This window comes from Brachyhypopomus gauderio, chromosome 3 (genome assembly GCF_052324685.1).
Source record: "Brachyhypopomus gauderio isolate BG-103 chromosome 3, BGAUD_0.2, whole genome shotgun sequence".
NCBI classification, from domain to species: domain Eukaryota; kingdom Metazoa; phylum Chordata; class Actinopteri; order Gymnotiformes; family Hypopomidae; genus Brachyhypopomus; species Brachyhypopomus gauderio.
Window position 1 is genome coordinate 24,386,699 of NC_135213.1, and position 14,930 is coordinate 24,401,628.

General features: G+C 46.2%; 1 protein-coding gene across 1 annotated transcript in view; it reads left to right on the top strand.

Annotated features, from left to right (window-relative positions):
- fmn2b (formin 2b) overlaps nt 1–14,930 on the top strand; it is a 55,732-nt gene that overhangs the window by 12,919 nt on the left and 27,883 nt on the right. Inside the window, 5 exon segments of the mRNA XM_077000584.1 lie at nt 2,813–2,963; nt 3,343–3,354; nt 4,034–4,092; nt 7,691–8,832; nt 9,824–9,965. Of these exon segments, the coding sequence (XP_076856699.1) occupies nt 2,813–2,963; nt 3,343–3,354; nt 4,034–4,092; nt 7,691–8,832; nt 9,824–9,965 (1,506 nt within the window).

Here is a 14,930-nt window from a genome sequence, read left to right on the forward strand (position 1 = left end):
CAGTGCTGGCAGTGCCGTGGCCTTCACAGACATGATACAGTCCCTCCCTCCCCTCTCAGAAAATGGGAATGAGTTAGTTGAAACATTCGCACACAGAGTTAGGAACTGTATTGATGCTGTGGCACCAAAGGTAACTAAAATAATCTCTGGTAAAATTAAGATGCCCTGGAGAAACACTCCATCTATTGTAAAATTTAGGCAAGATTGTAGGCAGGCTGAGAGACGTTGGCGAAAGTCAAAATTGCAAATACATTTTGATATTTATAAAACAACATTGCAGAATTACAACAGTGAAGTGAAATCAGCAAGGAAAAACTTCTCTACCTTAATTCATCCAATAATAACTCAGCTGTCTTGTTCAGAAGCATAGATCAGCTAGTAAACCCCACCTCCTGTGGCTTCTCTGAGACTGTTTCAGTTGAAAAATGTGAGGAGTTTGCTATGTTTTTTAGGGACAAGATTACTAGTATAAGGCAGAACATAGCAACAAGCACTAATAGACCATCAACCCTTACATCAGTTACTCAGCCTAACTTTAATATGTCTTATTTCCAAGAAGTTGACATGGTAACACTATTAAAACACTATTAAAGAACAGAAATCTTGATCCCACAATTCTTAATAATTATTAACCTATATCTAACCTTTCCTTTCTTAGCAAAATAATTGAAAAAGTAGCGTCAATCCAGTTGAATGACTGTCAAAGTAAATCAAATAAATGACACTTTTCAATCTGGTTTCGGAGCTCTCCACAGCACTGAAACAGCCCTAGTTAAGGTAGTAAATGACTTGAGATTGAATAAGGATGCAGGCAAACTCTCAGTCCTTTTTCTGCTAGATTTAAGTGCAGCTTTTGACACCGTTGATCATGAAATACTTCTTGATCGACTACAGAGCTGGGTAGGCCTTAGTGGCTTAGTCTTAGACTGGTTTAGATCGTACCTAACTGGGCGTGATTACTATGTAGCAATTAGGTACCTCTTCCTCCACACGTCAAAAAATAACTTGTGGCATCCCCCAAGGATCAATTCTTGGGCCGTTACTATTCAACCTATATATGCTTTCGTTACCACACATCATTAATAAACATGGTATTAGTTATCATCAATATGCAGATGACACTCAACTTTATATTTTGCTAGAACCTAAAGCCCTAAAATCAATTTGCTCACTGTTTGACTGCATAGATGATATACAGACATGGATGTCTGACAATTTTCTGCAGTTAAATAAACAGAAGACAGAGGTTCTTGTTCTTGGCAGTGATTCACAAAGGAATGATGTCCAGACTTATTTAAATCAAATGAATCTGAATGCCAGACAATGTGTTAAGAACCTGGGCGTCACCTTTGATAATGAGCTCAGCTTCAAATCACACATCATGACTACATGCAAGACAGCTTACTTTCACCTTCGAAACATCGCTAAGGTCCGAGATATGCTCTCTCCTGCTGACAGTGGAAAAACTTTTCCATGCATTTATCACATCAAGGCTAGATTATTGTAACGCTGTTTTATCTGCTCTTCCAAAGAGCTCTATTTCGCACCTATAGCGAGTTCAGAACGCGGCTGCAAGGGTTCTGACCCGCAGGAGAAAGAGAGATCATATTACACCTGCACTCCACTCACTGCACTGGTTACCTGTCAGCTTTAGAATAGATTTTAAGGTTCTAGTCATGGTTTTTAAATGTCTTCATGGTCTTGCCCCTCTTTACCTGAGTGAAATGATGGTTAGATATGTTCCAGTCAGGTCTCTCAGGTCTTCAAACAGTAATCTACTGGTGATTCCTAAAAGCCGATTAAAGATTGGCGAGGGTGCTTTTAGCCACTATGGCCCAAAGCTCTGGAATTCTCTTCCTGAAGAGCTCAGAGGCATTTCATCCCTGCATAGTTTTAAGAACAGTCTCAAAACATTCCTGTTTAGATCCGCTTTTAGTTAAGAAACTCTCAATCTTATTTACTTTATTACATTAAGTTGTCTATTATTTTCTAAATCTAATTATCTTAATAGTTTTATCTTATTTACTTTACTTTTTATCTTTAATTTCTTTTTTCTTTGTCTTTTTGTCTTATCTCCTTTTAATGTTTCATTTTATTTATACTGTAAGGCACTTTGAGTTGCATGTATGTATGAAAGGTGCTATACAAATAAAGATTTATTATTATTATTATTATTATTATTATTATTATTATTATTATTATTATTATTATTATTATTATTATTAGTGACAGACAGCAGGCCCAGATTGTTGGACTGTTGGTTATTGAAATGTTGAAGGTGTTTCATACCAGAGGCACAACATACTCCGCCCACCACTGTTGTTCCTGTACGGTGCCGTTAAATGTTAGTCAACTGAAACCATCAAGTCTACAGTTATGTGGGTTTTCTGCACTAGTGTGTCTAATGATTGGCCTCACCATAAATCATTTAGCACACTCTGTTTTGCCCTCTTGAGACCGTTCTTGATTTTCGGTATCGGGCCTTTGGACACTGTTCTTGACTGCGTGCCTGAGCTAGCTGGCCCATCTAATGGATGTTTGAAATCAAGGCCGGTGGCTGAACACTAACCCCAGCCCACATGCTTGCTTGGATCGTCGATCGTCGTCGATGGCTGCTAAGGAGATGTTCTGCTGTTGTAGTCTCGTCATAAGATTCACAGTGGTTATTCAACCTTCAATTATGAAATCAATTTGATTTATTTATGTAATGCAGGTGTGCAGATTTTACCTAATGTCTTTAAAATTTATTTATTTATAATTTCTCTGTCTCTCTGTCTCTCTGTCTGTGTCTCGTGTGTGTCTCCGTCTCTAGCAAGACCAGCTGTATACGTGGGCGCCAGTCAGCCAACCCCCTCTCTCCCTGGAGCCCTTTGAGGGTCGTTTAGCGGGACACATCAAGTCTCTGTGGCCTCCACCCAGAGTGGCAGTCGACGACAGACCTGGACTCAAGTACACTGAAGCGGGTACGCATGCGGACCTCACAAACCACTCAGACGTCAATACATGTTGATGCAACCAATACAGTTTGCTAATCAGGATTTTCTTAGAGCCTTCATAGTCATACCTCCATCCTGTTCCTGATTTGGAACAATCTTTAATTCATCAAGCACCCCAAGTGTTCAAACAAAAAATCTCCTCACGTGCACTCTTGCCTGGTATTACCAAGCTCTGTGTGTGTGTGTGTGTGTGTGTGTGTGTGTGTGTGTGTGAGAGAGATGGGTGGGGTTGGGAATTGGGTGAGGGGTGGGGTAGGGATCATCAGTCGTTGGCTAATCTGGAGTTTGTACTCAACTGAACTCAACTCAACTGTCTTTCCCTTGTTTTGTGCATTTATAACTATAGAGGATGATGAAGGTGAGTAATCACTAATGTTTATTCCCATTAACGTGTTCATCATCTGGCTCAGGTACAGGTTCAGTCATTTGTACCTTCTTGTTTTCTTGTTGCTTCTCTGGGCCCTGCAATGAAAACTGAGCTAGAAAACACATTTGCACATCTGCTTTTCTGTCTTCTCCAGAGTGATCTGTCTCTGTGTGTGTGTGTGTGTGTGTGTGTGTGCACATAGCTGTGTGCTTCCTACATGAAAGACTAGATTCATTCATTCATTCCAGCTCTACTAACAGTCTGTCTGTCTGTGACGTTTTTGTTCGAACAGTCTCTACCAGTCTTTATTACTGTCTTCCCAGTTTGCCAACACGCTGCCCAATATGGCACCTAAACAACACCTAAAGGGCCTTTGGTTGGGCTGAGCAAGGTGGTGGTCTTTCCTCCACAGCAATACAAATACAGATGTGTTGATTAATCCCATCAGCAACTGTAAAGACATAATACAGATTTTTCTGCTGGTGCACTGTTGGCATTTGCCTGTATGTTGTGATGAAGACCGAGGTCTTGCTTGCAAGTCTTAAGGTCATATTGACCAGTGCAGTTTGGCGCTACAGTATTTCAGACTGCGTGTGTGCTTCTGTGCAGTATATGCAGTTCTTCTCTCCTCTTGCTGTAAACAGTTCAGTACCATGTGTGTTTGTTGCAGAGCACCAGGCTGTTGTTGTAGAGCTGAAGAAACAGCAGGAAGAGAACAAGGAGCTTCAGGTAAATGTCATTACCTAAAAACTGTGTGTGTGGGTTCGGGGGGAGGGGGGTTCATTTTTATCTGAAGTTTGCGTTTCTTCTCTGAACAAATGAAATGCTTGTGCAGCACCTTCAGCCTCCAGTTTCCACATGACAAGCTCCAAGTGCATTATGGGAATGCTGTAGGCCAGTTTTACCTAAGCAGTTATTTTTATTGTTATTGGTCTGTTTATGCTTTGTTTTTGTACATGTCTCTTGGGTTAAGAGAGTGTGGAGAGTCCATTGTATCTGCAGTCTGAGAACTATGATGTGAATACCTGCATTCTATGACAACTAAAACTGGCGTTATTTTCATTAATATGGCACTGGCTTATTATTCAGATTGAATAAATGCTTTATTGCTGGCTGTTAGTTCAATAGAGAGGAACTTAATTGACCGTGCACTTGCCTCAGCAAACCAACAGAGGGCAGCATTGCTGAAATTATGAGTTGAGCGTCTACTTCTCTTTTAAATAGTTGAGTGTTGCCGAAACACTCGGCTCCACTGAGGTGCTCTATTGTGAGAGGTGATGGTCCAAACACGAGGTGATGTTCACCCGGGGTGTTCAAACTAGTACCAGGACCTTTCTTAAGGAAACATCATTTTACCACGATTCATTAATGAACCTCACGGGCCTGCTGTGTTTGGTTCAAGAAGTGTTTTTACTAAACTGACTAAATAAATCTCTCATCTTTTTAAAATCCATCATCATCCGTTGCTTCATTGTGTCTGCTAAACATAAGCTAGCTAAATCTGCTAAAACATAAGCTAATTAACTCGGCCAAACATTGCTAGCTTATGTTTATCAGAGTTAGCTAGCTTATGTTTAGCAGCCTCAATGCAGTGGCTTCCCTGAGGGACGGTATCTGGGCTGTGGTATACATTAGCCAGGGCTTTCTACCGATAGATGAAACTTGGCAATTTATTGCAATCAATGGCACATTTTCTGTATTCTTCTCCATAGTGCTTGGCTTTTCCTGCAGGCCAGTGTAACTTGCAGAAAACAGTGTGGCGTGAGAGGCAAAGCAGCGTAGACGAGCTGAAACAGCACTAGGCGTTAGCTTGTTGAAAATGGCCAAGCGAAAAATATCGGATTTTTTCACAGTCTACATTTCTATCTGACCCTAAGAGTCCACAATTTTAATGGGATCAAAAGTCACTCATATGCATACAAGGAAACTGCGGTAAAGTTTGTTTCACGTTCGCATATTCGGAATTCTTTCTTCAATAACAGACAGTATGGGCATAAGTGCCAAAATATGCAAATGATTACGGTATTTCTGGCAACTGCTGCAAGATCGTTTGATGCAAAAGAGAAACACATCAGACTTCAGTCCTTTAACCTTGAAACATTTACTAAAGCTTATAAAAATCTTAGGAGAGCAGCAAATGTGCACACAAACAATCTGTAGCACACCAAATGCATCTCTGACTAAACTAAGTTCTGAAAGAGTCTTTTGTCTCCTTGAGAGTATCCCCCAACCTTGTTACTCACACCTGCTACCTTATCAGAGAGACAGTGTGGGCTCTGCCAGAGACACGCTATGTCTTAGCTCAACTATTTTCTTGTAATCTTCCATTCACCCAACAATCTAGTTTTCTGCCGAACAATATTAGTTAACCCTTGACATTATTAATTATAGTTAGTATATTAAGCTTATAATCAACATCATGGTGATCTCTCATTAAACTTGCAATTCCAGCATAACCAAGACGCTTGGACAACTTTGTTTACATCAAGAATAGATGTATTTTAAATTGTAGACACGTTATTTTAACATGTACTACTGTCACCACTGCAAGAGAAAGACATCAGGCATGTTGGATGGCAGAGATCCTAACAGATGACCTGATGTGAGTTTGTATTATTATTAGTTTGTATATTGTGGCGCCTAGAAAAAGCTATTGGCACCTGATTAAGAGCCACTGGTTCCTTGTTTTTTTTATTTTTTTCTCTCGTCTGGAGCCCTGGTACTTTGCTTGAGTCGGGAAGGCTTCTTCTGCGCACACCTTCACAGAGTCCCCCTCATCCTGGGAGAGTGGCTCACCCACGTCCCCCTCATCCTGGGAGAGTGGCTCACCCACGTCCCCCTCATCCTGGGAGAGTGGCTCACCCACGTCCCCCTCATCCTGGGAGAGTGGCTCACCCACGTCCCCCTCATCCTGGGAGAGTGGCTCACCCACGTCTGGTGATAAGTCCAGAGGAGCAGTAAGGTGTAGTGGGGAGGACGTCCTTCAGCAGGAGCACACTTGGCCTCAGCCATGAGCACAAAACGTCCTGTTAAAACGGTTTTCTTTGGTCACCCCCACGTTCTCGGTTTCCTTCAAACTACGTACAGAGCCACACTGACCCCACAAAACGCCCCCATTAAACTAACATAAATAAAAGACAAATAGAAACATTCCCTAGACAAACAGATCAAATCGCAGTGCCTTCTGGGCGGGTTCTGCGATCCGCACTTACGCTGATTCAATCCCTCGCCTCTCCGTGGGAGTTGAAGTAATGCATTGACCCTCAGTGTGGTGTCCAAGATTCCCCCACAGGGGAGGGGGGCGGGAATGTTAACCACAGTAATGGAACGCAGCCGTGCTCTGATGGGTCACATGGCCAGGTTATTGCTTGTCCAGGCTGTTCAGTGAAGTGTGGCTGTGCATGTGGTCTCAGGCCATGCAGACGCAGTTCTGGATCGTTTAATCATTTACTCGCATTTACTTACTAAATGCAAATGCAGACAGGTGCTAAATGCAAATGAGGACAGGTGCAAGCTAATAATGTGCTGTTGTACTTTGAAATGTCCTGTAACACATTCCGTCCCACTTGGGTGAGGTTCTTGTCTGGTGGGTTGGGAAGCCTGTCAGGTTCTCTGTGTTATAACATTACCTTCTACTGTTTTTCATTTCTTCATTTGTGGTCATTGTCTATGAGGGTCTGCCAAATGGCTTAAAGTAAGAGATCTGCAAGGGCCTTACACATACACGCCCGCCTGAACAGACAATCATGCCGACCTTTCATTCTTTCTCCTTCATTGTGTTTTCTTCATGACCCCATGATGTAGAGACGGTCCAAGTCCAAAAAGTTCCCAGATATCCACATCAACCCTCCAACCCCCTCCCTTCAGCTCTGTCCCCTTGTCTGTGGGCTTTAGATGCTGAGTGAGCCAAGGGCCTGCTGCTCCAGACCTCTAGGGGCAGTATAGGCCCACAGCAGCACGGATGAGACATACACAGTAACAGACTCCAAATCAAAACTTTAGTCGATAAACTTCAGTTAAACCACCCTACACACTAATAGATTGCTTGAACACATGTTTGATTGTGACCTGAATCTTAACTCTGCTAGTAATCGGTCATTATGCTTCTACTTGGCTGCAGTCAGGGACAGATATCACTCATATTACTGTGTTGAAGCCTGCTGTGTTGCCAGTTCACATGACACTCTGAATCTCATGTCCGCATCTGTAGCCATCATTGACGCAGCAGGCAGTCCTAATCAGAATGTTCCGGAGGTTCTGAACTCTCCATCCGTCTCTCTCCGTCACACATACACACTCGCACTCTCCCCATCTCTCTGTCACACAGGAGGAGTCCATGTTGAAGACCGTGCGGCTAAAACAGGAACATGTGACAGTGATTCAGCAGCTGGAGCAGACGATCGAGGACCTGCGAAGCAAGATTGCTGAGCTGGAGAAACAGCACCCTCTGCTGGACAGAGACGTCAGCACGCAGGACCAGGAGTGTGGAGGGGACGAGAACCTGCTACCGGACGTTTGCCATGTGGACCTCCAGACTGAGGCCACTGCGCTGCTCGCGCTGGAGGCCAAATCTGTGCAGACTTCACCCATAGATGAGAGCTTTAGGTTTAAAGTGCCTTCTCCAGACCAGGGGCCCTCGAGGCAACATACACCTAGACCCACAGAGCCGTCATCAGGCATGGCAGAGCTCGTGGTAACAGGTTCTCCGAAAGCCGGACAGTTTGTGTGTTCATGCCAGCAGCAGCAAAAACTGCCTTTGCCCCTCCCCCCTCCTCCACCTCCACTACCTGGTTTACCCCTTCCTCCCCCTCCCCCACCTCTACCAGGCCTGCCCCCGGCTCCGCCCCCTCCTCCACCTCTACCAGGCCTGCCCCCGGCTCCGCCCCCTCCTCCACCTCTACCAGGACTGCCCCCGGCTCCGCCCCCTCCTCCAGCTCTACCAGGACTGCCCCCGGCTCCGCCCCCTCCTCCACCTCTACCAGGACTGCCCCCGGCTCCGCCCCCTCCTCCACCTCTACCAGGACTGCCCCCACCCCCTCCACCTCCCCCATTACCTGGAGTCTCTATTCCTCCCCCTCCACCATTACCAGGAATTGTTCCACCTCCCCCTCCCCCACTCCCTGGTTGTGCCATACCACCTCCTCCACCTCCCCCGCTCCCTGGTCAAGCCTCGGTTCCTCCGCCTCCCCCTCCTCTACCTGGTGCCAAACCTCCACCCTTACCTGGCACTGTGGCTCCGCCCCCACCTCCACCCCCACCAGGACTGTCTGGGTCTTTGCCACTTCCTCTCCCTCCTGGGGCCAGTGGTCCCACTCCTTCCTTTGGACTGGGCTGTCTGCCCCCTCCCCTGCCACTCGGACTATATGCACTAGCTGCAGCACAGGAGAAAGTACCCCGTAAAGGGGTTGTAGAACCTCCACGGCCCATGAAGCCTCTCTACTGGAATCGGATTCAGATCCACGCCAAAAAGTAACCTGTCCACATTATTCTTCATGCATTGCTTATTGTGTTTTGTGTGATAATGTGTTGTAGGTAAAGGTGAGTGGGGTGGGTGTGGTGCCTTTGAGGTGAGAGGGGCGTGGCTAGCGGAAGTGAGGCTGTAGCCGAGAGGGGCGCGGCTAGCGGAAGTGAGGCTGTAGCCGGGAGGGGCGTGGCTAGCGGAAGTGAGGCTGTAGCCGGGAGGGGCGCGGCTAGCGGAAGTGAGGCTGTAGCCGGGAGGGGCGTGGCTAGCGGAAGTGAGGCTGTAGCCGAGAGGGGCGCGGCTAGCGGAAGTGAGGCTGTAGCCGGGAGGGGCGTGGCTAGCGGAAGTGAGGCTGTAGCCGAGAGGGGCGCGGCTAGCGGAAGTGAGGCTGTAGCCGGGAGGGGCGCGGCTAGCGGAAGTGAGGCTGTAGCCGGGAGGGGCGTGGCTAGCGGAAGTGAGGCTGTAGCCGGGAGGGGCGTGGCTAGCGGAAGTGAGGCTGTAGCCGAGAGGGGCGCGGCTAGCGGAAGTGAGGCTGTAGCCGAGAGGGGCGCGGCTAGCGGAAGTGAGGCTGTAGCTGAGAAGGGCGCGGCTAGCGGAAGTGAGGCTGTAGCCGAGAGGGGCGCGGCTAGCGGAAGTGAGGCTGTAGCCGGGAGGGGCGCGGCTAGCGGAAGTGAGGCTGTAGCCGGGAGGGGCGCGGCTAGCGGAAGTGGGGCTGTAGCCGAGAGGGGCGCGGCTAGCGGAAGTGAGGCTGTAGCCGGGAGGGGCGCGGCTAGCGGAAGTGGGGCTGTAGCCGAGAGGGGCACAGCTAGCGGAAGTGGGGCTGTAGCTGAGAGGAATGGTGCCTTGTTTCTGGTGCAGCTTCTATTTTCTACTTAGTTACCATTAACCAGCAAACATTTAATCAGCTTCACTAATGGTAGATTTGGTATAATAAAATTTTTTTTTTTTTTTTTGTCTTTGGCAATTTTTTTATTAATATTTCTTTTTTTATTTTGTCAGAGAAACAAGCCCCCTCATCTGGGAGAAGATCGAGGAGCCCACTGTAGACTTTGAGGAGTTTGTGGAGCTCTTCTCTAAAACAGCAGTCAAAGAGAAGAAAAAACCCCTCTCTGACACCATCACCAAATCCAAAACCAAGCAGGTGAGTGGGTAAAGGGACAGAGCCGGGCACAGTGCCTCTAGATGCACCACGCCTCTAGATGCACCACGCCTCTAGATGGCATGTTTTCGTTATTGTAGGTTCAGTTCTGCCGTAACACATTTTTTATAATGCTTTTTTGGTAATTGTCAGAAATCTTCAGTAGTAAAGGAGCAAAGCATCACTGATTCATCCTGCTGCATTTCGGCCTGTGGCTTAGTGTATGTAGCCGTTTCAGCGTCCGGCCTAATGGGTGGGGCCTGGTGTGGGTGAGAAGCAGTGGGTGGGGCCTGGTGTGGGTGAGAAGCAGTGGGTGGGGCCTGGTGTGGGTGAGAAGCAGTGGGTAGCTGTTGAATTCAGAGATTGGTTGTGACCAACACCCTCTTTCATCTTTGCATGCATGCACCAAAAATAATTTCATGAGTATAAACATGCTACATACATGGAAATGTGTCGAGATACGAGTGCACACCCGCAGGTCTGTTAAATAACCTCTGAACAGTGAGAAAGGGAGATGGAGGAGTGAATGAACCTCATGACCTCTGCCTTGATGTTAGAACTGCATTCTCTACACCTGTATGCTGTGAGGGCTACACCTGTCTTGGCCGCAGAGTCACCTATACCTTAATACCTTCAACTGCTATTCTTGCATGTGTAAGAGGGGTGTGTTTGTCTGTGTGGTACATCTTTCTCCTGTGAGTTGGTGGTGGGGTTTACCATTTGTTCTGGTTTTAGTCCATTGTCTGTAGTAAGTGCTGGCTTTTAAGCTCGGTACATTGCACTAAACAAATGAAACAAATTGGACCCCTTCTGAACAGAACATATCTACATCATTCAGTACATCTGTTTATGACTAATATTCCACCGCAGTAACTTCAACAAATAAATGATTAAGTCAGTCAACATTGATTTGCACAGATGATAATCTGGATCACTCTGGACATCTGTTTGTAAGTAGTTTCTCTGTTTCATAGTCATGTCAACCAACCCAAAAATAAGAAATTCTGATCAGTAAATAGACGGACAGCAATTTATCCTGATGAAAAGGCCAGTCGTTTGAGTGCCTGCTGCACTGCCTCGAGCTAGAATGAATATGCGCATATTCATGAGCTTGGCTTGCAGGCAATGTCTGACCAACTTCGCTCACCCGTTACTGGGCACTCTGGTTCTGTCTCGGAAGCCCTGCCCTCTATTCCTCAGGCATCTGTCCGGGACCGCCCCCTCCATCCGGTTCATTACCATACCCTTGCTCTGATACCCTGTGGGTGAGGATAGGCCTTGGTATGTGTTATGAGTCCCAGCCACTGCATTATGGAAAGCATGAATACAATTAAAAATGATATCTGCTTATTATGTATGTATTCATATGTGCGGATTCTTTTGCTTGGCCTTGCAGGCTGTGTAGTCTTTTGGGATAAAGGTGCAGATCTGGTATCTCCAAAGGCCTTTCAAACTTCAGCTTCAGTTCCCACATGGTGTGTGGAATCATAGCTTCATCTCATGTGTACAACACAAACGCAGGCTGGCCGCACACACCCCCACCCCCCTCCCCAAACCTGCATGTGCTTTGTGAAGGCACCGCGACTCTCCTCAGTCCTCCGGTGCTGCTGCTATCTGATCCAGATGCCACGGTGGTGCTGTAGACCGCGGGGACGCCAGCATGTTTACGGCGCGATGCAGGCTGACCCTGCGGTGGGTCGTCCTGCGGGTCTGCACAGACACACACCAGGAGCGGGGCGCGTGGGTTCGTGCAGCCGCTCTCGACCTGCCGGTGACCCCATGCGTCTTGGTTCTGCAGGGCCGGGCCGGGCCAGTTCACCAACCTGACCCTTTAAAAGTGACCGCAGCCATGCCGGTCTTTCTGTCTTTATTCTCCTGGTAGACATTAATTTGTTTTACTTAAACCTTCAAATCAAAACAAAAATTGGAAGGATTTCTGGACGATCTCGAAAATGGATGGCATTAGCCCAAGGCATGTGTATTGCTATACCAATATCTACAATGAAAATGTAAGTACTCTGACTAGAAACATATGTAAGCACTGGCCCCTTCATTAGGTAAATCTACTATATAAGTGTGTTTGAGAAGACTAGCGCTACAGCCTGGAGATGTTGCTGTTTCTCACTGGACACTCATGGCCACATATGTCCTGTGTTAATGGCTGTTGGCATGAGCCAGTTCGTTCCTTTATTGTAATTAGAAACAAGACAGACATGGGTCCTGGGTCCTTTCAGTCCAGGAGATCTAATGACACGTTTCCCTTATTTAACCAGCTCTATGTACTTAATAGTGGTACACACATTCTGAGGTTGCCTAGCAACCTATAGCCAATGAGTATGAAATTTAGTCTTGGATCATGCTGTCCATGCGTGTTGCTTTTAACACGGTTGTTCCAGATTAGCCTTAATGTGTGTGCACGTGTGCCTGCAAGGCTCACGCACACGTGAGCGGCCGTCCTGGCCGTCTGCTGCCCGCCGTGTCTGCAGGAACGCAGGCGGTTTGCGGGTGACGGCAGCACTCACTGTTTCAGCCTGGTGTGATTGCGAGCGACGCAGTCCAAGCACATGTGGCGGCAGTGTGAGTGTGGTTCAGAGAGGAAGAGGAGGGTGTCTCCCCATGGCAGCGGCATCACGTTCTCACGCCGCACCCCGCCCCAAGGGGGTTTGGCGTCTGTGGTTGTTTTGTTCTGGAAGGTTCTCTTCACCGCAGTGTAACTGAGATCCAGCAGCACCCCAGACCCAGCCTCTATGGCCTCTCCTCTGCAGATTCATTCACACACATACGCGCACACACACATACACAGACACACTTCTCGTTTTCTTTCTGCATTCTTGGATGAATGAAATAATTTGCCGTGTTGTGCACTTCTGCTCCTAAATTAGCTTTGTTTTTTTATTTTTTTTTATTTTACTACTGATGGTAAATGAAATGGTCATTTTACAGGCGAGCAGTCTTTGAGTGAAGAGTCTCTGTTCAGGTGCCCTGGGGGTGTTGCATACACTAAATAAAAATATTTGTGAATTGTGCACTGGCTGACCTCAGGAACATGGGCAGTTGGGTGCAAAATGGCGTTGCACTCCATGTTTAAGACATTATCTCAGGCAGCATTTTGATTGAAATAATTGGAACACCCCCCCCCCCCCCCCCGACGTAGCCAGTAAAGAAAACTCTTTTGATAAAGTAATGTTTTCTTTTGTCTAATTGCAGGGGGCAGGCTAGTGTAGTGAAGGGTTGTTGTTTTTTTATTCTAGCTCTTGATCAGAGCATTTCAAGCTTGATTTGATATTACTACTTTTTTTTTCTCCTTATAGTGGGTTATATATCTAACAGATTATATGTAACAAATTTTGTGCTCCTAGCAGGAATGTGTCCTTTGAGTGGATTAGATATTCCCTCTCCCTCCCTCCCTCTCTCGTTGTTCAACATTTTGTGGTTGCGTCTTGGCAGCCGAGTACACTAAACAGCAGACACTCATAATGAGCTCTAGGAAAAGGGAAAAAACATTAAGAATCATTAAAGTGCAGTGAAATCGTCAGACTTTTCCACACTAATAAATACTAAACTGCCATGTAAGAAGATCTTCCATTTAGTCACGCTTGTTTTGAAGAGTTTTCTGTGCAGTTTTTCCTCTTGTTCCTATGCTTTTCAGTGTGTTTTCAAGGAACATTTCAGCATGTGGAACCGAGCAGTTCTGTCCTGATCGACGTGTTGAGATTAAATGTTTTCACATCCAAAACTGTTGGATTTTTAAATTCAAATTGGGTTAATCTGGTTGTAGTTTACCTGGGGGCTAGGGTGCTTCTGCCTCCTGTATATTGACATGCCATGGGTCTTATTAATTTAGCGAAGGGTATTTTGTTATACTTTTATTGTATTGTTTGAGGAATCTTTTACAACAAGGAGAGAGGGAGAGAGAGATTTTCATGTGAGCAGTATCATGGTTGTTTCATAAAAGTGGCCTGTAGCATTTGACAAGGCAGAGTGTTGTGGCTGCTAAGTGGCGAGGTGATGACACTGGGATGTTTACTGGACTTATTTTAATGCACGTGTGTGCATGCCTGTTGCCTCAAACAGGCTAGGGGGGTGTGTGTGTGTGTGTGGGGGGGGGGTCTGGCTGGCAGAATCCATGTCGAGTGCTGACCTTGCTGTTGTATCCAGCACAGACACACATCCACTCATGCAGTCTGAATCCAGCTTTGTTCAGATGACCTCAGCAGTAGAGCAGGGACCTGACCCGCTCTGTCTCCCTCGCTCTCCCGCATTTATTTTAGCTTGCTCACTCCCTACCGAGACCAAAAAACCATCCACTGCAATTATTTAATCAAGTGTGTGTGTGTGTGTCATTGCCTCTGGCTGATGGCTAAATAGATGCTATTAATTTCTAATCCTACTCCGAGGTTTCTCCCCCCTCTCACTGTGTCAGTCATAATATTCCACATCCCTGTAATTGGTGGGAATTGGTTGCCATGGGAGCAGCAGGGGTCAAGCAGGAACCAGTGGAACTCTGAGGGAGTCTGTGGACCTCACAGTCGAGTGTGAGAAGGTCCAGTCACTGTGTGTAATCAAAGCTGCACTGCCCGTTTCACTGCTTATTTGAGGATGCTTATGTTTTAAGAGATTGCAGTTTTTTTTTTTATAGTGTGCCTTGGTAAATGTGCTTTTAATTTACACTTTTTAATGCAACGTAATCTCCTGCTGACCAGCATGTAATGTAAATTAATTTTAATGAATTGCACCAGTTGTCCTCATTTTCACCTTTCAATTAAGTTTAACCCCAACAAATCGTCATGATTTAGTTGAGATTAGTGCCAAATCTTAGGTGTGTCAACCAAGCCGTGATTATTGAGGAGCCCCGCAGTGGACGCACTGGTCATCATCTAATGACACACAAATGAAGGGATGGAAACGGGGGAGGAGAGGAAATGAAAGGAAGTTTTATGAGTGCAAACGAGCAGAATTTAGAAAGGA